The following is a 27,939-nucleotide window of genomic DNA, read 5'->3' on the forward strand; positions in this document are numbered from 1 at the left end:
ACCTCTGTTCGGTGAACAAGCCCCAGACTACCAGAGGGCCATGGGTCGGGTCTCTGATCCGCTTCCGGGCTTGAAAAGTGTTCACAATTCAACAAATGCACCAAACTCTTAGGAGAAATACACAAATGTGAAAACAGACTTAATTTGGTAGTGACACCATAGTGACATTGGTTTCATACAGCACCCATAATCATAATCTACTGGGCCAAAATATTTGGTCTCTACTGATTTGTCCTATGTAATTCCGATTTCTAAATTTGGATTTGGAAACATTGCATGGCCTGAAATGAATAGAGATTAATAGTTGTTGTTACAAGTCCTTAACATGGCACAATTATCAACAGGTGATGTATGACATCTAGACGATACAGTAATGTACACATTGTATGTACGAAAATATTGAAAAAAAGTGGTTGAAATGTACACTTTACAGCCAATAACAGCTCATTTCTTGAGAGTCTTAAACCACAAGGCTTAAACCATTCTGATTTTAAAGAAGCCTTTTTCCTTCTCCGTCTCTTGGGGTTGGTTCTCTGGTGTACTCCGCCCCTCATCCTGCTTCCTTACTGAAGACCTTCGCTCGTCTCTTGAGGTGATGGGGGGCTGTTTGAGGCCGAGAAAATGCTCCATGATCCTGGCGCCGATGTTGAGAAGAAGGGCGAGCCATGCCAGTGCAAAGATGATCCACACTGCTGCTAGGCAGCGGTACACAGAGACGTTTTGCTTGTCCTGGCCATTTCCTGGCAAAAATAATACTCCACATCAGACCCTTGTACACTGGTAGGCATGTACCTAAAGACTACTAAGTAGAGTACACTTAAGAGCAAATTAATTGTTCTTTCACACATCCAGTGTAGGGATGGAACCAAATGCAGATTGAACAGATTATACTGTATGTTCTAAACCATTTAAAAAACAACAACAAAAAAACAGTGCAAGCTGAATTAAAAAAAATAATAAAAAATGATGGACTCTCAGAGGCAGGTTGGTTCAAAAGACCCTTCCAGACTTCAGGTTTAAATACAAATACAGATACCGATATTTATTGCACTAATTCAGTGGTACTCACCGACCACATAGTCTCCAAAGCCAATGGTGCTGAGTGTTATGAAGGCATAGTAGAAGCCCTCTCCATATGACCAGCCCTCCACGTAGCTGAAGATCACCGGTGGGAAGATCAGGAAGAGCAGACTGCCCATGAGTAGGAATAAAGCCACGGCCAGCACCTCCACACACTGCTGCGCTCAAAACATCCACATCTTCTGAGAAGGAGCTATACTGAAGTCTTCATTGTACATAACTATGTAGTATATGACTGTGTATCAAACAATTGTGTCCTAAAAACCATCTATGTGCCTTTTGATGATGATGACAGCCATTATATAAACACTCTCAAATGAATATGTATGTTTCACATGGAATCATGAATATACTTTTAAAATCATTATGGTATTTGAGGATGATTATGTAATTGGAGTTCCATTGGTGCCCCACTGATATGATATATTTACCAATATTTATGTAAAATTAAGAAAAAAAAATATTTTAAACATACAGTCCCCTCAGAAACTATTGGAACAGCAAGGCCAATTCTTTGTAGACTGTAGACTGAAGACATTTGGGTTTGATATCAAAAGATGAATATAAGAAGAGAGTTTAGAATTTCATCTTTTATTTCCGGGTATTTATATGTATATATGTTAAATTACATTTTGTATCAGACCACCCAATTTGTAGGTAAGTAAAAATATTGGAGCATGAGACTGACAGGTGTTTCTTGTTATCCAGGTGTGTCCTGTTAGACTGACTGTTTAAACAATAAATAGCCCTGAACATCTCAAACATTGGTTTGAGCCCTGGGTTTCATCTGTGAAAACTGCATTTGTTGTTAAAAAGGATAAGCCAACATGAAGATCAGAGAGCTGTCTATGGGAGAAAAGCAACTGAGAAAAGAGGGAAAATCGATCAGAGGCATTGCACAAACATTGGACATAATAAAACAACAATTTGATATGTCCTGCAAAAGAAAGAAACCACTGGTGTACTAAGTAACAGACAAAGAATGGGGTCGGCCAAGGAAAACAACATCAGCTGATGTGAGAAACATGGCTGCTTCTGGAACAGGTTCATTAATCTTCATTGATGATGTAATTGATCATGATGGTAGCAGCAGAATGAATTCAGAAGTTGACAGAAGTTGAGGTTTTGTCTGCCAGTTTACAGAGAAATCAAATTAATCAGGAGGAACTTTATCATGCAGTAAGACAATTATTCAAAATTCTTTACCAGAGGACTTTATCAGGGGGAAAAATTGGAAGGTTTTGGAATTTAATCCCCAGACCTTAACACAACTGAGCAGTATTTCAGATATAAACCCCCGAAACAAACAACAACTGAAAGAAGCTGTGGTTAAAAACCTGGAAAAACATCACAAAACAAAAAATCAACAATTTGGTGATGTCAGTGAGTTGCAGGCTTGATGCAGTTATTGCAAGCAAGGGATATGCAACTAAATATTAAGTGTTATTTATTTTAATTTACTTGAATACTTATTTGTTCCTATACTTTTGCTCACCTAAAAATTGGGTGGTCTGATACAAAAGGTTCTATGTTTAATGTTGTTTAAGACATCTAGATGTAAATACCAGGAAACAAAAGCTGAAATACTAAACTCTTGTCTTTTGCTTTCTACTGCAGTTATACCACAGAATGATCGAATCTGAATCTGAATTTTATATATGCATAAAAGCACAGTCTACAGTGTGTTATTCCTTACTTGATGTGTGAATCCATTTAAAATCTCATGTTTGAAATGTCCTTTTCCATGAGTCATCCACTACTGATTATGAACAATGTACATTTTAGCCCCACAACATTCACCAAATCCTGTTACTTGAATACATTCATTCCTTATGAAACATTTGGAATATTCTAAAAGAAATCGCATCATCCAAAATTCCCGAAGATCACGAGAAGAAGAAAAAAATTAAGTTCTCTCTTTATTTTTTATTATAATGTAATATTGATTGATGAGCTCACTTTGAAAGTACAACACTGCTACCCATATTATAGACTGAAAGTTAGTTATTAATAAAAAACAAAAGTAAGTAAATCATTAGAATGTCCCTAATGTCCTTATGCAATTATCATGGATGCTATTTAACCACATTTTGTGTATTTGCTAATTCTACACACAAAAAAAACAACCCACCCTCAAACCTGTTACTTTCAACCCTGTTCGTTGTCATTTAAGAGCAAAATGCCATTTTCGGTAAGAAAAAAAATGACATCGACTGAGATGGGTTAACTCAATTTCTAAATGGTTAAATGCATGTTTTATTAGACTCAATGTTGAAAAAATATTTTAAAATTAAAACATAATTTTTAAGAGCTAAATGGCACCCAGTTGTGGCACCTGTAAATCGAACGGTTGTAGCACCTTTAAATAGCATTTACAGTAAAGCTTTAAAGATACAAGGCATATACCTCACCAGGTAAAAGGATACATAATAAAGGTATGAAAGATGCACCCTTGAGGGTAGCACCCCAGAGACAAATATATAAAGGAATGAAGCTGGGGTTAGAGTAGAGGGTCAGCCATCATAAAGTGCCCTGGAGCTTTTGAGGGTTAAAAGCCTCTAAATCTATTCAGCAGTAGCCCAGAGCCTTGACCATTGAGTTCTGCTACTGTACTCTGACTCTAGCATTTCTACTAAAATCAGGATTTCCAAAAATGTCTCTACAGGCTACATTCTTAGACAAAATTAAGGTTCCTCAATTGCTATTTGAATGCGTTCTCTAGAATGTACAAAACAAACCCTTAGGCTTCTACAAGGCTCGTTCAAAGATTCCTCTAGTAGGACACATCAAATAACCCTTTAGGCTGCTAGACACCTTTTCCCCTGCCAAAATTCTATTATAGTGAGTAAAGTGAGATTTTAACAATGACTAGGATGACAAATTTTTAGAGAAAGGTTTTGAGTAATACCTTGTGAGGCACCATTGACATCATCCTGTTCTCCAGGCGTCCCAGATGAACGCTGAGACACTTGCTAAGCTGGTTGAGGAAGGCCAGGTTAAGGGGGATCCCACACAGGGCGTAAAACACACAGAAAACCTGCCCTGGGTATGTGGTGGGTGAGAGATTTCCATAGCCTTTGGAAGGAGCACAATATCTACATTAATTTTCACAATCATAAGCATGCTTCTCTGATTTGGTCATGTCCAACTCAGCAACAACTCAACAGACCATGTATGGTAGATCAGCATAACCTGGTCAAATAGATATTAACATTTAACTTGCCTATAGTGGTGACAACTGTCCCTGCAAAGAAGAAAGAACTGCCAAAATCCCAGTTACTCGGGTTAGTGGAGTTTCCTGAAGGGTTCACACCACTTTCCCTTGCATCTAAAATCACCTGCAGCAAAACAATACAGTAATCCAAAGTGCTCCATAGAGTTATCAGGACAAATCAAAACATGTGAGAACTAAGACATGCATACATTTCGACTGGTAATAATGACCTGTACAAACTTCTCCAAGGCTGGTCCATCCAGGCAGGTGTAATTAGCCAGAAAGTAGAGTTTCTCCATTTGAAATTGGAGGCGATTTTTGCTCTCAGCCTCTTTCTCAAGCAACTGGAAAACGGTGGCCCCCAACAGCAGGTAGGTAAATTGAGACAGGGCCAGCAGAGTGGTCCAGCTAAACCTCGCACCTGTGACCTGGAGCTGAGCCATGTATGCTCACAAGCATGAGAGACACACAGCCCAGAGATCCGGCTGTGGATCAGATAACTCTCAATCTAATCTAATCTAACGTGGGATTTTGTCCAGTATAGTCCTTAAACCTTCTTGGTTAAAATAAATCTTATGATCAGACAGTATTATGCACTAAAAATGCAAAATAATTGTCCATCTTTGCTGACAAATCCAAAAATAATTGTCAAAAGTTGGATAAGAAGTGAATGAGAAACGCTGGTCAGGCTCTAAAGTGCCGTGATATGGATTCGTGAATTGAGCAGTCAGTCTCTCACTGGAAATTGTCCAAAGTGAGGCAGAAGAATAGCATCCCTATGTGAGGTGGTTTTCGTCATCCTCGTTGGTCACCAAAGGTTTAAACGGATGTTTGACCAGGCTACGTGTTAAGTCTGTGGTTCCTGTGACAACGACTGAGCATGAGTCGCATAATATGGACCTGGAGCTGTCTCCCACAACCTCATTTATCTCTGCTAAAACCACAGGAGTACCACCATGTCAGCAGAACATTGGTTAATGTTTTATCTGATAGCTGCAGGTTGGTCAAGCGCACTAAATGTAGTAGAGATTAATCACTCTCGGCTGGTGTTATTCCTTCTGGAAGGACATCACACACAGCATTTCATGCAGCATAAAACTTAAGTTATGACCTTATGAACAAGGTATAAATTCATGATACTCTCAGTGTTATAAGCAGGGGATAAACAGAGATTTAGGCTGATATCATTGAAATGAAAAAGTTTTAATATACACTACTGTGCAAGGCTTAAGCATTCATATTAAGCAACATATTTATATGAATTTTTATTGTGCCTATTTTATACTTACTGCCTTAGTGTATATGTAGAAAAGAATAAAAAGATTTTCAAACATTCTTTTTTTCCCCAAAATAAAAAATCAGTGTTACAAAGATTGTTGTTAAGTAATAGAACATCTGTAAGGAATAACATGGCAGACCAGACCAGGTCAGGAGATACAGGTGTGTTTTTTCCCCCTAGAACAGCACCACTCAACAGCAAGGCCTGAAGTGTGTTATTCCTTTTATACCTGAGTGATTTGCCAACAATTCGAATTTTAAACAAATTAATGAAAAGCGTATCACATGTTTAATGTTTACATTTAATATTCATTGAGACAAGGTCATTCCTGATATCACTTACAATTACCTCCCCTATAAACAGTCACTGCCTTTTTTTTTCTTCTCTCTCATGAAGTTAATAAGGCACAAAATGCAGCTTTTTATGTTGTGGAGAAACCGGAAAGCACAAGTGTTCACAGCTCCGTGCCGAAAGACTATCCCAAGTGAAACAATTACTGACTGTTAAACAAGCAGGGATATTATCTACAGAGACAGAAGAACTGTAGCAGGATGCTGCTCCGCCCCCTCGCCACCCAGTATGAAAATAAATCTTTTTCTTTCTTTCTTTCTTTTTTGTTTGTTTGTTGTTGTTGTTGTTTTTTTTTTTTTTTACCAACAAGGCATAATTTAGTGTAAAAGTGGTAACTAGAGATTTAATAACCATACAATCTGTAAAACACAGTTTTCAAAATGATAAAAACTTAACTGGTCTGAGGATTGGTTTCACTGAGAATAAAGAATAGCGAATTCAGCTTTATGAAATGCAATTAAAAAATTCCAAAAAAGAGGCAAATCAAATACCCCACAAACACTAAGATTTCACTGTTTTACTGTGTATTTACATGGAAAAGAGTGCCACTGGAGCATACCAAAAATGTGCAAATAAAATAAAGTAAAAAGAAGGACTTAATACGACCTTGCTAAACTCTGAAAGTACACACCCGAGGAAAGCGCCTCACAATGCAAATTTCTTTTCAGCTGCCTGCATTTCAAACAAACACGTTCAGAGAAATGCAAACGCAGGATGCCTGAAAATTCTTTTTCTTTGGCAAAAAAAAAAAAGGAGATTTGTTGAATTTTCTTGTATAATGTTACATCATCAATTACTTCAACAATCCTCACATAATAATGAGCTGTTTGTGTTGACAATTGAATAAAGCAGTTTTTGTGATTCTCTGTATAACCTTATCAAAGTTGGGACCTAATGTACAGTTGGTAATAAGGCACAAGAGGACACCGTAAAACGGCGCACGTCTATTAGTGGGTATAAATTCACCTGACAGGCAGTTTATAGTGGAACAAGTTGTGTAAAGGAAAGTGCTAATCATATTTTACGGGAATCACTTTTATACCGAGCAGATAGTGGGGAAAGAAATCGATTAAACAACATGCTGGGAAAATAAAACACAAATAAAATCCATCATTTGATGACTCGAGTAAACAGGTCGCAGATCTTGGCAGGGTGACAGACATCCGATCCAGTTAGTGCTATGTGATAGCTTGTGAAAACATTTGCTCAGTTCGGATAAGTGCCTTCAGCAGTGATATATGCTGCTGCTAGGCTACTGTCTATTGCTGAGACATTCAAGCTCATTTACAGAATGTCCCCGTCCATTAGTGACAAAAACACTAAAGGAAAGTTTAGACCAAGAAGCTAACAATTATATATAAATAACTGTCTCCATGTATATTCTGACTTCAGTTCAGTCCAAGTCAAAATGCAATGCAATGAAACACATTTGTTAGACAAACCCTTGTGCATGGTGCTTATCTTGATCAAATCGATCCAACCTTATTTTGGTGCCACTCCTGAAAGAAAAGGAACAGAGACACAGTGATAAGTAGGAATAATAATAATAATAATAATAATAATAATTATTATTATTATTATTATTATTATTATTATTATTATTATTTGTGTGTGTGTGTGTGTGTGTGTGTGTGTGTGTGTGTGTGTATTAGAGAGGCCATTAGATGCACTGTGGAAAGTGTAAAGAGTTCAGTGGAGACACATTAGCACTTCAGTGTTTTAAACACCATCTGTTCACTCTCTCTCTCTCTCACTCTCACACACACACACACACACACACACACACTCACAAATGTATACATACATACAGGACAGTCGATATGACATTTGAAGAAAGACAAAATAATGACGTAATGTGAAATGCAAAACCTGAGCGTTGGAGTGTGTGAGAGTGAAGAGGGAAATAACTGATCACAATATTTCTAATAATTCACATATTGGGACTATTGTAAATTTCCATTCCAAGAAAGTAATCCAAGAGTTGCTTTTAGACACATCCTTATATAGGAGGAGACAGTCTTTATCAAATTATTATTCATTTAGTTTTGAAGTGGGGAAAACAGAAAGACCCATTTGGTTGACTTGTACTAGTTTACTGTTTTAGGCAAATCATAGGAAATCCTTAATATCAATCCAGTGTTTTACTCCAGTCCCCACTGATCATCGCCATGGCACACCTTACTCACACATGCAAAGCAGAAAGACTTTCTGTCCAGAGACTCAGACACCCTGTATTCTTATACCATACACTACATCCTTCTCTAGGTAATAACCATGGAAACATTTTGAACAAAATGGAAATGATAAACAATTGTAAACGAATGACAAACACTTTAAGGCCCTTAACCCTGAACTGCTCACTTGTATAAATGACATAAAGGTGTGTCGCTCTGGATAAAATGAAGCCTCATAAAATGAAGCTGTGGTATAGTAGTATTATAGGAACATCTAGCATGTTTAATATGTTAGATTTTCTGTAATTTCAAACAGGATCAGGGCACACGGTGGCTTAGTGGCACGCTCGCCTCACACTGCCAGGGCTCACACCCGCCTCTGCCCTGTGTGTGCGGAGTTTGCATGTACTCCCCATGCTCCTGGTACTCCAGGCATCATATCCAAAGACATGCATGGTAGGCTGATTGGCATGTCCAAAGTGTCTGTAGTGTATGAATGGGTGTGCGAATGTGTATGTGATTGTGCCCTGCAATGGATTGGCACCCTGTCTAGGGTGTACCCCGCATTGTGCCCGATGCTCCCTGGGATAGGCTACAGGTTCCCTGTGACCCAGCTGGATAAGCGGTATAGAACATGGATGGAAATGGAGTATTGATCAAGGAACCCACTGTCCTCCACTAGTGATCACAATTAATTAAATATATAATAAATTATATGGCGTCTGATAAGTACATCAGCACACCTCAGCCTCAAGACTCTGATGGTCCTTGTTTAAACTATTAATGTTTATCCAGAGAACTTGTGTGAGTTGGATATGATGAAAAGTAGTAGTGAATGTAGGGCTGGATCTCTGGGAGGGGGCACTGAGTGTGTGTGTATGTATGTCTGTATGTATGTATGTATTCAGTGTGTGTGTGTGTGCATGTGTCCATGCATAACCGCTCAATGGAAAGTACTATAAAAGAGGTCACTGTGCACTGTGAGTTCACTGAGACATTGTAACAGCACTTCAGCGGTTTAGACGCTGTCTATTCCCACACACACACACACACACACACACACACACACACACACACACACACAGACACTCACATATGTTCAAATATATACAGGACAATCTATATAGTGTTTGAAGAAAGACAAAATAAAGAGGTAATGTGAAATGCCAAACCTGAGTGTTGGAGTGTGTGAGAGTGAAGAGTGAAATGAGAGGGTAAACCATAAGTCAAATCACTAGAGGGTGATATTCACACAACTGTATCTTTCCACTCCAATAAGGTAGTTCCTGACTGTAAAGACTGGACATAAAGACTGTAGTTTTGTTAATCGTCATCAAATAAGTAGAGTATTGGGGGATATATTTGGAAAAATCGTGATGTGAAAAATACAAGCAACTAACTAAAATAGCATTCAGCTGTCCCCTGGTGATTGAGGATCATGTTGAATGAAATAACATATAATAAATGATATGTCACATGACAAGTACATCAGCACACCTCAGCCTCATGACCCTGATGGTCCCTGTTTACTGAGCGTCCATGCATATATGTATGTATGTGTGTGTGTGTGTGTGTGTGTGTGTGTGTGTGTGTGTGTGTGTGTGTGTGTGTGTGTGCGTGTGTGTGTGCATTAGAGAGGCCATTAAACACTCTGAAAGTGTAAAGAGTTAACTGTGCAGTGGAGACACTGTATCAGCACTTCAGTGGTTTGAACTCCATCTGTTCACACACACACACATATATAATATAATATATAATATATATATATATAAGGACATATCTTATGCAGGACGATCTATATAACAAACTATATACAATCTATATATTTGAAGAAAGACAAAAATAATGAGATAATACAAAAATTAGGTAATACCTAATGAATGTTGGAGTGTGTGAGAGTGAAAATGAAAAAAAAACTTATCAGATTATTTCTAATAATAATTTACATATTGGGATAAATTCGACGTAGGTAAGGTAATTCCTGACTGTAAAGACTGGAGGTAAAGACTGTAGTTGGGTTAATCATCAACTCAAATATAGTATTGATAAAAGAATATTTCGGAAAAGATGAATCATCATGACAATCTTAATGGAAGTCCAAATAAGGATTTGAACATCTACTATGTATGTAATGAACTGTGTGAAAGACATATTGGTAAACAAATAATATCCATTTGTGCTCATGGTATTTATGAATGTTTAAATTGGTTTTGGACTGGCAGGAACCTATTTAGGAGAAAAAAAACTAATATCCCACTGATGTTCCGCAAAGGTGATACCTAAAATACAAGTAACATACTGATCCCTAGTGATCATGTTGAATTTAATAATAGGTAATGACATATACTCACAAATCTATCTATATAACATTTGAAGAAAGACAAAATAATGAGGTAATGTGAAATGCCAAACATGAGTTTAGGACTGTGTTTTTATTTCTAATACTAATTCACACATTGGGATGAATGAGAGTTAAGTTTTAGGCACTAGAGGGCGATATTCAGACAACTTTCCAGCCCAATAAGGTAATCCCTGAGTTGCTTTGAGAAATATCCTTATATGGGAGGAGACAGTCATTTTCTTTCTTTCTTTCTTTCTATTTGGTTCATCCATACGGTTTTAAGCCAATCATAGGACATTCCTAATGACAATCCAGTGTTTGAACACAGTCCCCACTGATCACTGGCTTAGCACATCTACTTCACATCATGTAGAAAGCAGAAACACTTTCAGACAGAATAAAATAAAATAGAAAGAACACAATGTAGTACCCTGATTTAAATGTATGTAATGATCTGTGCCAAGCACATGTTGGTAAGCAGATGATATTGGTTTAGTGATAAACTGTTTTGGACTGGCAGCAACATATTTTGTTATTCTGCTCTTTACTCTTGCCTTTAATATATAGTAAGTTGATCACACAAATTGCTTGTAATTGTAAAATGGGACAAGTGGAAAATTGATGATAAATACTGGAACATCAGTGGACAACAACATGAATTTAGATGCACTTTTTGCTTATCAGCATGATATTTTGAGGGGTGTAAACCACACGGGCCCTCAATAAAATCTAGATATTTCTTTATTTTTCTACTGGGTAGTGCAGAAGTTAGTGTTGCTGCCTCACAGCTCCAAGATCACCAGTTCGATCCTGTGTTCAGATTACTGTGATGATTACTGTGCATGTTCTCCCTGCATCTCTGGTTTCCTCCCGCCTCCCAAAAACATACAAGTTGGTGGAATGGCTTCTCTAACTTGCGCCTAGGTGTGAATGAGTGTGTGCACACGTGTGTGTGTGTGTGTGTGTGTGTGTGTGTGTGTGTGTGTGTGTGTGTGTGTGAGGTGCCTTCATTGGATTGCTGTCCCATCCAGTGTGTACGCCCAGTGTTTCCAGGATAGGCTTTGGATCCACCATGACCTCGACCAGGGGAAAAAACGGTTACTGAATTGAAGGAATAGCAATATATTTCTTCCTCATGCACTGTCTGAGGTTTCTTTGCTTAGATGCCCCGCCCCTCTAACGATGTCATTAACTCCAAGTTACATTACATTACATTTATTCACTTAGCAGACGCTTTTATCCAAAGCGACTTACAAATGAGAAAGTTATGATTTATTGATTAAGAAGTGTTTATGAAAAGGTTTAGAGATAGTGGTTTACAAAAATATGATAGTGATAAGGAAATACAACTCTTAACTTGTCCCATAATACCTGAATTCATCCTGTATAAAATAAATTATATGATATATGTCAAAATAGTCTTTGAATCATGAGCAAGCACTATAAATAAATGTTCTAAAAAGGCACGATTGCAGGTAAATGTTTAAATGCTATTAGTAATTAATAATGTAAATCTTATAAGTCTATTACTTTCTGTTATTATTCTAGCCGGTTCTGACTTTTTGAAACCCGGAAGTGTCGGAGCGCGCGAGTGGGAGCTGGGCTTTATCTTACACACTCTGTACTTCACATCACCTACAGGCTGAGGAGAGAAGCGCACGCGCACACACATAGACACAGACGCACGCTCACCGCCCGGTGTGTGTGTGAGCGAGAGCTCTTTGTGCATTTACGAGAATAAATACTAATGTGTTTGGTTCTCTAAACACACAGCGAACGATGCGAACATATATATTTTAAAAATACGCCTTAAAAAAGTCGCACTTCTCTCCGCAAGCCTTTCAGCAAAAACGGAAACACAGAGAGGACCAATGAGCGGCCTCGTTTTTAGTATGCGCCTACATAAGCGCCGCTGATTGGCTAATCCGTATCACGTTCCCGTGGCTCACTAAAACTCTCGGTTACTGCTTTAAAGAGGTCGGTGTTTTCGTGAATGTGTTCGCAAGTAAGTCTCACAGAAACGTTACAAAATTCTAGAAAACAAAGTTATCTTCTAGTAAATATGTTATTATATTTACATTTAATTTTCCATGGGGATTTGTTATGTTCCAGGTTCTGCTAAACGGTTTTGCAGTGACTGTTTGTTTGATTAAAGGTCTTAGCTACTACAGAAGTTAAATTTCATGTCTTTTTAAACAAACACTTGGTATCTAATATCTGATGTGACCCTAATATCATATTCTGGACTCTTCTTTTCAGTGGGCAAAGGGATAAATCCAGTTCTGGATGCTAAACAGCACGTGTGCGCAAGAAGAGACAAGAGCAATCTGGAAAGCAGATTTATAAATGTTATTAAAGGTAGATAGTGCCTTCGTAATGTTATTGAAGCTTTACTGAACAGAACTAATTATTACTGCATCAAGCTAAATGTTGTCTTTGTAGGATATGGAGTGTTTGCCAGCTCGTGGATTGAGGAGGGAAGTTTTGTAGTGGAGTACAGAGGTGTTCTGCGAGAGGCAGGCGAATGCAGCCCTGATGCTTATTCATACTACTTTATATATAACAACACACGCTATTGGTAGGTATACTGTGCAGGTAGTGCACCAGGCTGTGAATTAGCGAGTTGTAGGCTGCTTTATGTCAGGACTTCTCAACTCAAGTCCAGGTGTCCCAATGTTCTGAACAGTTTAAGTACTCTAAAATGCACCTGGTACAGATTATTTGTAGAGGGTCTGAACACCTGGCAGGATAGAGTTGTAAGCAGAGTTGTCAAGATAATTCAAAGCAAGTCCCCCCTGCCCCCCCCTCCAAAAAAAGAGCCAAATACTAAACCTTAAAACACCATACACTGCGTTTTTAAAGTCAAGTATTATGTTTCTCATTGCCATATGTATGGTAGCATTCATGAAAGCAAAGGATATTTTGACAAATATTTTCATTTGAAAAGTCATTGAAGTCATAGCATTATAGCATAGAAATATATTACTTTGAAAGTAAAATTTGCAAGAAAAAGTCTGTATTTATCGTTTTCTTTTAACCTCGTTGAAGTTTATAGTATCTTTATTTTATTTGAAAACTCACACTTTCAAAATAATCCAAACTAAACCAGCGTTAGCTGGACTGTTCATCGTTTGGGGTTGAGCTCAGATTCTTCTCCATCAAAAAACTTTTAAAAACATACTTATAAATCAACTTTATTTATTTATTTAGTTAAGCATGTGAGGGCTCATTGCTTTAAAAATGTGAAAATTGGACAAAAAGTGAATTTCTCATAAAACTTGCCTCAGGTGTTGTTGCTGTTTGCAGTAGTGACGTGTCGTTTTGAACGTCGTCTTTCATTTTGAACGAATCTTTAATATGATTTGGGAACAAGTTGTCTCCGAGAATGATTCGTTCATTTTGTGTGGACCACGCATGCGCTGTAACATCCCCATAGGTTCTGTACAGGAAACAGAAATGATTAGTTCACCTCTCGAGTCTTCGGGTTCGAGTCGTTCGTTCGTTCACGTCACAGCCCCACTGCATTCAGGCTGTGGAGCTGTGATGTGATGAACAAACGACTCGAACCCAAAGACTCGAGAGGTGAACTAATCATTTCTTTTTCCGGCGAACAGATGTGAAAAAAGAAAGAACGACTCGGATCAGGAGGTGAGGTGAATTAACAGACAGCATAGCCTGAAGACCAGCTAAGCAATTAATCATTTCTGTTTCTCATAACTCAGCCTTGGCTTCATTAGCCTATAGTTTATTTTTTATTCCAAATGTGATCGTTTGCGTACGTACTAGATGTGTTGGGGAATTTAACATGTAACATTTTAATTATATTCTGCTGAAATGACTTGGAATAAAAGATTCGTTCATTTTGCTGAACGAGATTCAATAATCAGAGTCAGTAAAATGATCCGAACTTCCCATCACTAGTTTGTAGGACTACCAGACAGATTAAATATAAAATGTTTTGGTTATCTAACATGAGACTAGGCTAGTTTGGTGTCGTTAGCCAAGGGGAGGCACAGCTAAGCTATCAGTGTGTGGGTTTAGCTGCTACAGTGCCATGAAAGTACGTTAACTGTTCTTATGCTCTGCTCATTTCATATTCACGTAAACTGGAACTCATATAGACATTTACACACCTTGTTGTCCTGCTCAACATGAGAGGAGGTTAGTGTTTCAGTTTCAATGCCTTTACTGGTAAAAAAAAAAATTAAAAAATTGGTGTATATCCATTTCTCTTACACTAACTGACTGTGTGAGCTAGCATTTGAGAATAGAGAGCTGTCAGTCAATAAGTATTTCCATGTATTTTCCTGGAAACCCTGCTTGATTGGTCTCGCCTACAAAATGACAACACCACCGTCTTCTTTTACTGACGTTTAGTTAAGTAGTGACGAACCGCTCCAAGTGGAGAATTATTCGGGCCAAAGAAAAAATCTTCAGGGCTACAACCTTGAATGCCCAGGCCAGGTTACGCTCCTGGTTTCAGAGTTCCCAAATAAAGATTTGGGAATAATTCAGTTTTCAAATATATTTCAATGCTATGACTTCAGCCGTGTTTAAATGTCTTTAAGAAAATATGACTTTCAGCATTAAAACCTTTCTCTTTTTTTGCTTCCATAAACATTTAAAAGTAACTTCATACAGTAGTTTTTTTTTTTAATTGAATGTGCAGTTTCTTTAAATTAGAATAAACTCAATTAAGAAGGGAGTCCAACAGTTATGATTGCCAATTGTATTAAATCATATTTGCATAACTCAAAATACCTTCTCATAAAGATGTAGATTTAAATCCCTAATGAGAAAGCTAGAGGTGACAGTGGTGAAGGAAATCTTTCATGGACAACATTGACACCTAAATTCAAAAAGGGAACCCATCCTGTTGCTTTGGGGATTTTTTCTTTTCACTGGCAGGGTGTGTTTGTGAGGATTTGGGGTTGGGTTGGTACTTTTTCATTTGAGTGTGGAGTTCAGTGTGTTTCAGTATAAACATAAATTATGTTTGACAGCTTTGTTTAGTCATACATTTTTCAGTATGACACATTTTAGTTATAACTATTATAATCACCAAATCATTTACACTGAGACATAAAACATGCTGTATACACTCCAGTGAAGAAGGTGGTCAAGTATAAAATATCTCATTATCAGTAGCCTTGGCAGTATAGCTAGAGAACTAGATCACTACCTTGCAATGGTGGTGTTTTGCAAGTTAATATGAAAATGTACAGACATCAGTGTACTTATTTCATTTCACTTGCTGTAGATATTTCTAAAGCTTAATGTGTACAATACTCACAGGCATATAGAATTTTGAACTGCACGTCTTTTGTAAACAGAGGCAGGTTTCAGAGGGGACGTGAACTGAGGGGTTAGATTTATGGTCAGACACTGGCAGCTCATCCTCAAGTTCTTTTTGAACTGGATCATGTGTGTTTAGATTAATAAAACTCGACATTATGCAGAAAGAGTCAGGAAAACTTGCTTTATCTGATTGGGCCACACATGCCTGAAATTGTGTGTGTGTGCACACATGATGCTCACGTTTATCACGAGTGGATATTTTTTATATTTACAGTATCGATGCGTCAGTGGACGACGGATCTCTCGGGCGGCTTGTTAATGATGATAGTAATCCCAACGCGAAGGTGAAGGTCATCTCTATCAGCCGCATCCCGCATTTGTGTTTATTTGCACTGCGGGACATTCAGCCAGGGGAGGAGATCACTTACGACTATGGGGGTTATGACCTGCCCTGGCGCAGAGGCACGGTGAGTGCAGGTTAATCAGGTTTTGTTGTATATACAGTATTGGTATATATTGTGTATATACTGTATTGTTGATACAGGTGAGACTGTAGTGATCCAAGATAATACATGGGATAATTTATGCATGGCTGTATAAAGTGCAGAGGTTTATAATACATACTGTATACAGGATGGTATGGTTCACTACAAAGAAGCCACAGGACAGGGCCAGCATCAGAATTAACAGGGACACCTGGATAAATATGATTAGCCAACCACTGGAGAATGAACACCACAGGGAACAACATGGCCAAGGCCTACAACCTTGGCTTATTTTGTGCAGGGAACATATAGATAACTAAAGAGGCCTAATTTTTATCAGCTTGTGAAATAGGTTAATATTACAGATCATCAAATTTATATTTTAATTTTACATTTAAACCACAATGCTGTTAAATTCTCAAAACCGAGTGGTCAGCAGCTTGGATAGTAGTGCAGGTTGTAATCCAAATCACAGGTTTATATTAATGCTGTCATTCTAATACATTCACATTTCCATAGTCACAACTTATTTACGGGGAGTTGGTAGTAGAATATGTTTTATATGTTGTTCTTAAAAAAGAAGAATGTATAATCATTGATATGAGGAAGCTTTCTGTAAGGAGACTTATGGAAAGAGTCTCCAGTGTAAGTGTTTTGTAACAGTAAGTTTTATGACATGGGGAAATCTTCAGGACAAGAAGAGTTTGCACCTTCCAGTTCCTTTTTTTTTTTGGTTTTTTTTTTTGCTAAATAATTGCATGTACAGTACTTGCAAAAGTTTTAGGCACATGCAAAGAAATACTGTAGAGCAAAGATGCCTTCAAAATAATGAAATTAAATGTTCTACATTTTTAAAAAATACTGTAAAGAATTAATGTTAATTCTTTATTAATGTTTTCCACATTAATGTTTTATTCTCTTTCAAGTATGTTTGAGTTCGTATTTCTAGGTAGAAATCAAAATGATCTATGACACATGTTCCAAAACCTTGTTTGCGATACTATTTGTCTCGCATGTAGATCTGTTTCTGAAGAGTTGATTATATGTTTAATATACACATTTTATGTGTTTACAGTGGCTGTGTATGGAGAACCCTTCTCAGTTTGACAAACTGAAAGAGGTCATTTTTTTCTTTTCTTCTCTTATCGTGTGAATTTGTCATTGAGAATATGATCATGCGTTGTGATAACTTGATTATTTTAAGCAGGAGTATGAGGAGCCACCATCAGAATCGGACACTACAGAACAAGTAAGTATCTGAAAGGTTTTGTTTGATTTCGTTGTGCGGAAAGGGGGCTTCTTACCACTCTAGCCTTGAGCAGTGGTAATAAACATGCCACAAATGGTATTGTAGAGGTAGCAGTGGGGTTGCTAGACAACCTGTCTGCTGTACTTGGTGTAAAAGCTCTTCTGTTCTGTGTGCTGAGAAAGCACTGTTGATTCTGTCAGACAATAGGTCAGCAAGAGCAGGACGCGTGTACGGAGGGAACAACGCCGTCACAGACCGTGAACGAGGTAAGGAAATTTTTACCTTCCCCAAAAATATCCACACATCCCAAATGTAGACAGTTGTCTGACGTTTGCTTCCTTAGATTTGGAGCTATGGCATTACATTGCTAGTAAAAAAGGAAACTAGAACCATAAATACCTGAATACATTTACAACTCATTTACTACCCTATGCTTTTAATTAAAAAAAAAAAAAGTAACAAAAGCTCATTATTTACAGATGTAAATCTGACTTTGGATGCCAAACATGTAAGGATAATAATGTGTAAATTCAGATTTTTATATTTTACATGTTCGGGTGCATGAATCCATTCATCTGTGAGTCTGTCTGAGATTCCTGTTAGCAAGATATGTCAAGAATGAGTGGTTGAATGATTTATTTTTTGTATGATTGAATATGGATTTATCATTGTAAACAGCAGATGAACTGATCCAGGATCAAGGTTACAACATGGTCAAGTATCTGAAATAATAGTTTTTCTTCAATAGCCTCCATGTGGTTTAAAGGGAATTTCAGCCATACAAATATGTAACACGTGTAACTGACAAGCAGGTTACATTTCAATACTATGAAATTGCCCAAGAATTCTTACTTTTTGTATTTCTGTAATATTTCATTTAATCTATATTTGCTCATAATATATGTCTACAGAACTGAAAGTGGGGGGGCGTTTGTCATTGCTTCTACTGTAATCGTAATTCATCTCACAGGCAGCAGTGGGCACTAAAGTTACAAGACATGCCTTTAATATGTTCATAGTGTTACTGAGACATAGTCTAATTGTTAATGATTTATAGAAGGAGTGTGAAGAAGAAATGCCGATGCGAGCTGATAAAGCTACTCAGACAACAGAAGAAGTAAGATGTTTTATTTCTGGTAAATTGTGATCACATCTTTATACTAATTAATGGATGTAATGCATTACTGACAGTATGTACCTGTCACTTGTGTGCAGAATACATCTGTGGAAAAGATGATCTGGAACTATATTCCATATCAGTGTCTGACATCAGAACATCAGTTTTGATTTCCTGTTTTTACATTAATTCAGCTATGGCAGAAGCTATATAGGAAAGTTTATAAAATGGACTTATCTTGGTATTTCATTACATTTCATTAAATCTGTCAATTTGCTGCAGAAAATCTGTGAAATACAACTGCTCCAGTTAACTCCAGTAACTCAGCAGGTAGTTGTTAAGTCTCTTAATGATCAAACCTATTTATATTGCTGAATCAACACGCTGTGTTGCAGTCTGTAGTGTTGCTGCCTCGTTGCTCCGGGGTCCCTGATTCAATTAACACAGTTTTCCTTATAGATCACAGAATTCTACATATATTAAACTTCACATTGAAATCCGTTCATTTCCAACTACATTTTTTTTTTCTTTTTTTTTAATCATAGTAACAAAACAAAAAAAAGTCTGAAGTTTGTATATACATGCAATTTTGTTACAGATACCGTTTAAGGAGGACAAGAGGATCAGTGAAGACCCTGCTACCTCTCAACAGGTATAGCTTCTTGTTTAAACATTTATTTATCTTCACATTATCTGGTGCATCTCAGTTGGTTTATACGTAGACCAGTAGCATTAGAAATCAATGTATACCCTTGCCAATTTAACACCAGTTCACTGACCTGGTAAAAAAAAAAAAAAAAGTATATGTACTGAAACTAAACAGTTACATTATAACAGTATTATAATTCCTACTTATTCCATGAAGTTGATGAACTGGTTGCACTTCATTTTCTAAGAGGCTTTTATCTAGCTCTCTTAGCATCCTTGTGTATCCTCTATTTAGATTTCCTAGCGATCCCATTCTGCTTTTCGCTTTCTGTCAGCTGGAAGCACGTGAAAAAAGTTGGAAATGGGCTTGCAAGAAGATGCTCATCACACAGTGCTAATTTAAATGCATGGCTCTTCATTGAGAGCACTTTGAAGCGTCATGCTACTTTTCAAAATCATTCCTCTCTTGTTATTTCCATTGTAGCTCATGAGTGATGTAGAGCTGACCTCTAGTAATGAAGAAGCATCTGAATCTCAGCTAACAAATCAGGTGTGGTCTAAAGCTGTTCTTGTCCTTAATTTAGAAGAACCTGTTCAACAAAAAAAGAATAGATTATTTGTGATCACTTTATGAAAGAAGTCGTGCTTGTGTTGCAGATGACCAATGAGGTGGGACAGATGGAGTGTAATGAAGAGGCAGAACAGGTTACTCTTCTCTTGAATCGTCTGCCTGCAGTGTCATGCCACAATCTCTAACATGAATTAAATTACAAACTGAAAAAAAAAAAAAAACTATTTTTCCTGCACTTTCCAAACTATTAAAGCAGATCTTGGAACAGCAACAGTGTAGAATGGAAGCTGAACCATGTGTGGAAGAACTGTCTCGTCCAGTGTCGGCTGCACAGGTAGAGATCTGAATATAATAATTTTTCAAAGTTTTTTTATCTTTTATTATTTTTTTTAAATCCCTAAAACAGTTGTATAAGAAGTAACACTTAGTTACTACAATTAGTACATGGTTTTCCTTTACTCGCAGTAATGTCTTATTTTCTTATTCTCCTACAGAGCACGTATAAAGAAGAGCAGCCCACGTGTCAGGATGAACCATGTGAAATGCAGCTAGAAGAACAGGTATTAATTAGTGATTATCTATAAAGTACTGGACCTGAATTTAAAGAAAAAAAGTTTACCTATAGTGCTCTAAACTAAGTCTAAATTAAGAAATAATCTGCATGGGCAGTCTAGCCCAGAAACATAGAGCAGCCACAAGGGGGCGCACGTGAACAATGTAAGTCGGGAAGGTCTTTCCCATGCAGAAGCAGGCTGGTGAAGAGACACAGCAACAGTGTAATACTGATTCCTCTCAGATTCAGAATGCTACACAGGTATGACTTTTGATGCCTAACAAGAACTGGCTTTTTTTTTTTTTTTTTTGTCTTGGTGTACTGTGCGACACCCACAGAACTGATCATTAGATGTTTATACTCAACGTTAGTACGACCTTAACCACACACTGAGCTCCTTTTGTGAGTGTAATATGGAAGGAATAAAACACTTGGGGGCATTCGGTTTTCAACACTGGGATGGTGTGATGTGATGCGACACAAGCTACTGTTACCCCCCCAAATTGATTATTTTAACCATTTATAGTTTGTATTGTCATGAAATGTGAACGAGAGGACGTTCTCACCTCTGCTATAGGAGGTACAGTCATTCCCTCACCAGCTTTTCTTTTCCTCTTTCTTGAATTAATAAGACAAAAAACAAAACCCAGCTTGTTCCCAAGAAACGCCCCCTGTCCTGAGGACTTTTACAAAGTGCTGACACTGGAGACTTCTTCCAGAAACGTTAAATGTTTGCCATAATCTAAGAATGCACTGTTACTATAGGACCAGTTACACATCATTTGAATTACTATTGTCAGAGCTGTGCTGATCTACACAACTAGTCAACATTTTCTGACCAATCAGATTCGAGAATTCAACAGTGCTATGATAAATATTGTTATAAATGTGTTTGTTTGTTTGTTTGTTTTTTTAAAATATTATGATATTTGCTTGACATTACATAATTTACCAGGGTTCCTTTCATTTATCTATTCAGTCATCCGAAGCTGATCAAGATTCATACCTTAGCAACGAGGACAGTAATGATGAAATGGTCTCATCAGATGAAGAATTCCTACCTGACTCTGACACAGACTCGGAAGATGATTCTGACGTAGAGAAGCCTAAAAAGAAGGCTAAAACTTCAGTCGCCTCAAAGGAAATAGACGAAGAGGCAACGCCACCGATTAAGAATCATTTTGTCACACAGGCTACAAAGCTTAACTTCTGTTTTGTTTGTGGAAAGGCTTGCACAAAAATAGCAAGGCATTTAAAATTACACAGAAAAGACAACATTGAGATTACAACTGCTTTTAAGCTACGGAAGAAATCAAAACAGAGGTCACACATCCTTGAAGTACTAAGGAACAGAGGGAATTACCAGCATAACAAATTGGTTCTTATTAACGGCACCGGACTGTTAAAATTGAGACGAAAGCCAAAAGATGATATAGACACACAGAAGTTTGAATACTGCATGTACTGTAAAGGGCTCTATATGCGTAAAGAACTTTGGAAGCATGCGAGACGCTGCACATCTAACCCTGAAAGAGACACGCAGAAGACTTCAAGAGCTGTCTTGGGTTTGGCAGCTTTATCCGAATGCCCGCATTTAAAACACATTTCAGAAGACGTGAAGAAAATGCTTTGTGATTTGCATCAGGATGAAGTTGCACAGACCATCCGGAATGACGAGTACATCTTGAAACTGGCACAAGATTTCTTCGACAAGAAGGGCAATAGCAAAGAAAGACACGCATTTGTTAGACAGACCGTTAGATGCATTGGAAAGTTTTTGCTCCTTTTGCGCAACAAATTTGCGATAAGGAACCTAGCAGAGGCTATAAAACCCTCCAGCTTTTCACTGGTTACTGAAGCAGTCAAAGAAATTGCTGAATTTAATGAGGAAAAAAAATGCTTCGCAATACCAAGCCTTGCACGCAGAATTGGATTGGCTTTGAGGAAATACTGCGTCTTAAGTGCACGGAAAGCATTTGTAATTGGAGACAAAATACTAATCCAGGCAACCGGCACATTTATGGAGCTTTTTAATAAAGCACAATCTCAGTTCGCTTTAGGCGAACAAAGACACTTAGGCGTACAGTCCAAGTCTTTTTTACTGCCATTTGTCGACGATGTGAGAATATTTCACTGCTATCTGGAAAAGGCTGCACAGTGTGCAACGAAGGAACTGAGGGAAACCCCATCTGCTCAGAGTTATGCTGACCTTTGCAAAGTGACCCTGGCACAAATCCTGATGTTTAATCGCAGACATGGAGAAGTCTCGCAGATGACCATCAAAAGCTTCCAGGAGAGGGATCTGGTGCAGGCTCCTGAAAGCTCTGAGGCACTAACAGAACTGGAAAAGGTGTTTTGTGAAGACTACTGCAAAATCTTGGTTAGACAGAAAATAGGCGCATTCGTACCGATTATTTTAACTCCAGACATGGTCAACGCGCTTATGCTCCTGACTGAAAAGAGAGACCAATGCAGTGTCTTCAAAAGCAACATCTATGTGTTTGGTCAACCCAGAAGTAACAGGTGCTACAGAGGAGAAAATGCCCTGCGGATCTGCGCCAATGAGTGTGGCGCGATGGATCCAGATAGGCTGACATCCACCAAGTTCAGCAGACACATTTCTACACTCTGCCAAGTCCTCACCTTGAAGAACCATGAGCTAAAGAAGCTGGCCAAGTTCATCGGCCATGATATAAGCCTGCGTAAAGAATACTACAGGCAAACTGAGGCCATGCCTCGCTTGGCCAAAATCTGCAAACTTATTTTGGCCATCGAGAAGGGAAGTGCAGCTGAGGTGCTTGGACAGTCTCTAGATGACATTGCATTACCAGGTATGTACCTGTTCTTATTAATTAATGTTAGCCTGTAATGCAAATTAATCTAGATAAATATTTCTTTTATTGGTTTGTTTTGATTGATAGGTTTTTATTTTTATTTATATATTTGTATTTGCCACTTCACAAAACAACTGCAAATAAGGGCAATTGAAATACCTTTTCAGTTGTGATCAGCGAGAGTGACAGTGAAGATGAATATTTCGAGGAAGACGATGGTAGGTTTTTTTGTTTTGTTTTTTCTGTACTGGTAGAGACAGTTGTAAAGACAGTGGAACATGACTGCAGATGGGGAATATGCTTTTTGTTATCCATGAGCAATATGTTTTGTTTCATGTGCCGCCATATTAAAAAAATAACTGAAAACAGACAAAAAAAAAAGTAATTGAGGTTGAGGCTAAGACTTTGACATCTACGCTCATGCTTTAGTTATGAATGTTTACAATCATGTCTTGTGTAATTTAACGGAATAATGGACCATCCATTTTTAACCCATTCCAGTATGCGTTATATTTGACTATGTTCCCAAATCATTTCATTCACATCAGCCACTATGTTTTGCTTCCTGTTAAAAAGCATTTCTCCAAGATCAGGAGGCAAGACGTGAACTTGCATTACATCTGTTATCTAAGAAAATGGAGACCATCCCTAAAACCCCTAAGAAAATTTGTAATGTACCTGCTCCAAAACACAAGAAACAGGAAAATGAATCTACATCTAAAGAACAGTCAAATGAATCTACAGATAAGGAACAGAAAAATGAATCTACAGATAAGGAACAGGATACAACTGAAGAGCCTAAAGGTATGTCTATAGATGGTGCTGCACTGCTGTAACCCCGATCGTTATAAAACTCAGTTTTGATTCCTGAATAATGTTTTTTTTTTTTGTTTTGTTTTTTTAAATTTATGAAAACATAAAGGCAATATAAAAGAAGGATGCATGACAACCCAAGCCAAACAAGTATATAAAATAGCATAATAGTACTAAACAATATGGGTAAGAAAACAGTAAGACAGGACAAAATTCAACAGAGGGTTGCACACTAATATCTACAGTGAGGGAAAGAAGTATTTGATCCCCTGCTGAATTTGTACGTTTGCCCACTGACAAAGAAATGATCAGTCTATAATTTTAATGGTAGGTTTATTTGAACAGTGAGAGACAGAATAACAACAAGAAAATCCAGAAAAAACGCATGTCAAAAATGTTATAAATTGATTTGCATTTTAATGAGGGAAATATATATTTGACCCCTCTGCAAAACATGACTTAGTACTTGGTGGCAAAACCCTTGTTGGCAATCACAGAGGTCAGACGTTTCTTGTAGTTGGCCACCAGGTTTGCACACATCTCAGGAGGGATTTTGTCCCACTCCTCTTTGCAGATCTTCTCCAAGTCATTAAGGTTTCGAGGCTGACGTTTGGCAACTCGAACCTTCAGCTCCCTCCACAGATTTTCTATGGGATTAAGGTCTGGAGACTGGCTAGGCCACTCCAGGACCTTAATGTGCTTCTTCTTGAGCCACTCCTTTGTTGCCTTGGCCGTGTGTTTTGGGTCATTGTCATGCTGGAATACCCATCCACGACCCATTTTCAATGCCCTGGCTGAGGGAAGGAGGTTCTCACCCAAGATTTGACGGTACATGGCCCCGTCCATCGTCCCTTTGATGCGGTGAAGTTGTCCTGTCCCCTTAGCAGAAAAACACCCCCAAAGCATAATGTTTCCACCTCCATGTTTGACGGTGGGGATGGTGTTCTTGGGGTCATAGGCAGCATTCCTCCTCCTCCAAACACGGCGAGTTGAGTTGATGCCAAAGAGCTCCATTTTGGTCTCATCTGACCACAACACTTTCACCCAGTTGTCCTCTGAATCATTCAGATGTTCATTGGCAAACTTCAGACGGGCATGTATATGTGCTTTCTTGAGCAGGGGGACCTTGCGGGCACTGCAGGATTTCAGTCCTTCACGGCGTAGTGTGTTACCAATTGTTTTCTTGGTGACTATGGTCCCAGCTGCCTTGAGATCATTGACAAGATCCTCCCGTGTAGTTCTGGGCTGATTCCTCACTGTTCTCATGATCATTGCAACTCCACAAGGTGAGATCTTGCATGGAGCCCCAGGCCGAGGGAGATTGACAGTTCTTTTGTGTTTCTTCCATTTGCGAATAATCGCACCAACTGTTGTCACCTTCTCACCAAGCTGCTTGGCAATGGTCTTGTAGCCCATTCCAGACTTGTGTAGGTCTACAATCTTGTCCCTGACATCCTTGGAGAGCTCTTTGGTCTTGGCCATGGTGGAGAGTTTGGAATCTGATTGATTGATTGCTTCTGTGGACAGGTGTCTTTTATACAGGTAACAAGCTGAGATTAGGAGCACTCCCTTTAAGAGTGTGCTCCTAATCTCAGCTCGTTACCTTTATAAAAGACACCTGGGAGCCAGAACTCTTTCTGATTGAGAGGGGGTCAAATACTTATTTCCCACATTAAAATGCAAATCAATTTATAACATTTTTGACATGCGTTTTTCTGGATTTTCTTGTTGTTATTCTGTCTCTCACTGTTCAAATAAATCTACCATTAAAATTATAGACTGATCATTTCTTTGTCAGTGGGCAAACGTACAAAATCAGCAGGGGATCAAATACTTCTTTCCCTCACTGCATTGTGTCTACCATAGGAGACTTCCACAAATGTGTCATTAATTACTTCTAAGCCGTCTGTTATCTAGTGATTTTGTAAATATTTTGACTATTTATACAGATCTTTAGCAATATTTGGGTCATGTTGAATGTTGCATAAAGAGCTTTTGTTTTAACTTCTTTTAAGCAGGAAAACCTGCTCAGCAGCAGGCTGAGCAGCAACTCAATGTACTCATGAAAAAAGTACTATGGACAAGAGAAGAGAAGATTGCAATCATGAGGCATTTCAAAAAACACATTTACTATGGAAGACTGGCTACGATAAAGGAATGTCGACGCTGCCAAATGATGGAGCAACCTGTACTGAATGGTAGAACTATACAGAAAATCAGAGACTTTGTAAGAAATGCTGGGATTTCTTTCATGAGGAAGATGACAGCTAAACATTATGTGAAGAAGAACGTTGCCTTACCTCCCCAACCAGCAAATCCAAATAGCACAGGTGTTCAATCTCCTCAATCAGCAAATACTTCAACATTTAGTGTACTGTCATCTCAAACAGCACACCCTACCAGCTCTAGTGTCATACCGTCTCCAACAACTAACTTCAAACCTGTTATAGATTTATCTCAAACAGCAAATGGTACTACTACAACACTACCCCCTCAAGCAGCAGTCTTAACAACCTCTAATGTAGTACATCCTCAAACCACCAAACTCATGTACATTAAAGTACAAGCCCAGCATTCAGCAAACCACACCATTCCTAGCTTAACACTTCCATCTCAAGCAGCAAATCCAAGCATAATACCTGCAGGTATAGTACTGCCTCAAACAGTAAACCCAAGCATCTCCAGAGCTGATATACTAACGATACCTCAAGTAGCAGACTTGGCCAACTCCAGCATCGTAATACCACAAGTACCAAACCACACAGATTCTAGTGTACTACCTTCTCAGGCAGTGCCCCTAATATGTGCAGGTGTACTAGTGCCTCAAGCAGCAAACCCAGCAAGTTCTACTACAGCACCTCCTCAAATAGCAGTTCTAAAATGTACAAGTGTACCATCCCCCCAAGGTGCAGGTGCAGATCCAGATAAATCAACACCTCCAGCACAAGCAGCAAATCTGTCTAACTCTAGCACTTGAACTTCTCAAACAGCAACTCTATCATACCACCCCTAAAAACGCTTTTATCTAATTCTAATGTACGACAACATTAAGCAGCAAACTCAAGAAGCTAAAGTAGCTAACTTCATTAACAGCATGCAAAGCCACCAATCCCCACATGTTCAAGGATACTTTACCAGACAGCTCATATCTGCAAGAACATTACATTAACCAATAAATCCAAACTTTGATAGCTAAAAAACAAGATCACCCCCTCAAATAGCATACGCACAACTGTGCAAATGATCTATCCCTTCAATCCAGCAAATTCAACCACTTCTAATGAACTAACTCGGTGAGCAACTTGTCCAATCAGCTCTAATGTATTCCTTCCTCACACACAAAAAAGGAAAAGTTATCCAACTCTAGCTGTTTACCTTCTCAAACAACAACTTTAAGCACTTCAGTCAAACTACCTCAAACAGCATATCTAACCAATTCTATTGTTGTACCAGCCAAACCCAAGTATTTCAGGTTCAACAGCTAGACATCTAAACCAGCTATCAACAGCTAAAACATACCATCAACATTTCAAACACCACTCAGCCACTCCCAGAGAACACAGGTTCTAGGCTTGGGCAGCAAGCCTACCATGTGCAAGTGTACCAACCACTCAAGGGGCAGGTCTAATTAAGTCCAGCATACTAACTCCACAAGCAGCAAAAATAACCAACTTTATAGTTTTACCTTCTCAAACAGCAACTCGCCACTTCAATCACACCACTTCCCTCAACAAACTCAGCTAGATCAAGTGTATTAAAACCTTTACTTTGAGCATTGTATTAGTAATTCTATATAGTGCTTATTGTTTATCAAAACTGATTTGAGGGAAGATGTTTTTCCCTTTATGTATCATGGGGCTGTTACAAAACTGTATAATAAAACTTGCTGTAAATTTCAAAGTCTTTCCAGTTTGGTCAGTGTGTGAATGAGA

General features: G+C 38.2%; 3 protein-coding genes across 6 annotated transcripts in view; 1 reads left to right on the top strand and 2 right to left on the bottom strand.

Annotated features, from left to right (window-relative positions):
* Positions 1-274: 274 nt before the first annotated feature.
* Positions 275-5,018, bottom strand: LOC128612745 (potassium channel subfamily K member 16-like). The gene is made up of 5 exons (XM_053633124.1): positions 4,525-5,018; positions 4,304-4,418; positions 4,001-4,155; positions 1,070-1,238; positions 275-740 (listed from the first exon to the last, which is right to left on the bottom strand). Exons 1-5 carry the CDS (start codon positions 4,735-4,737, stop codon positions 475-477), a joined length of 918 nt encoding a protein of 305 aa, XP_053489099.1. The 5' UTR covers positions 4,738-5,018; the 3' UTR covers positions 275-474.
* Positions 5,019-7,393: 2,375 nt separating this feature from the next.
* kif6 (kinesin family member 6) overlaps positions 7,394-27,939 on the bottom strand; it is a 105,485-nt gene continuing 84,939 nt past the window's right edge. For 2 of the 3 annotated variants that reach the window (XM_053632412.1, XM_053632411.1), the window contains exon 22: positions 18,925-19,826. In XM_053632412.1, coding sequence (XP_053488387.1) covers positions 19,783-19,826 — 44 coding nt within the window. In that variant the 3' untranslated portion in view covers positions 18,925-19,782. Of the gene's footprint in view, positions 7,424-18,924; positions 19,827-27,939 lie in introns of those variants that run through there. The other variant, XM_053632413.1, reaches the window with a different exon arrangement.
* LOC128612339 (uncharacterized) lies at positions 21,821-27,925 on the top strand. 2 transcript variants are annotated; one of them, XM_053632409.1, is made up of 4 exons: positions 21,821-23,191; positions 23,362-23,412; positions 23,771-23,998; positions 26,023-27,925. In XM_053632409.1, exons 1-4 carry the CDS (start codon positions 21,841-21,843, stop codon positions 26,982-26,984), a joined length of 2,592 nt encoding a protein of 863 aa, XP_053488384.1. In that variant the 5' UTR covers positions 21,821-21,840; the 3' UTR covers positions 26,985-27,925. The 2 variants fall into 2 exon arrangements, with proteins under 2 accessions (XP_053488384.1, XP_053488385.1); XM_053632410.1 differs by having other exon boundaries at positions 26,026-27,925.

The sequence above is a fragment of the Ictalurus furcatus genome, chromosome 9 (genome assembly GCF_023375685.1).
Source record: "Ictalurus furcatus strain D&B chromosome 9, Billie_1.0, whole genome shotgun sequence".
NCBI lineage: Eukaryota > Metazoa > Chordata > Actinopteri > Siluriformes > Ictaluridae > Ictalurus > Ictalurus furcatus.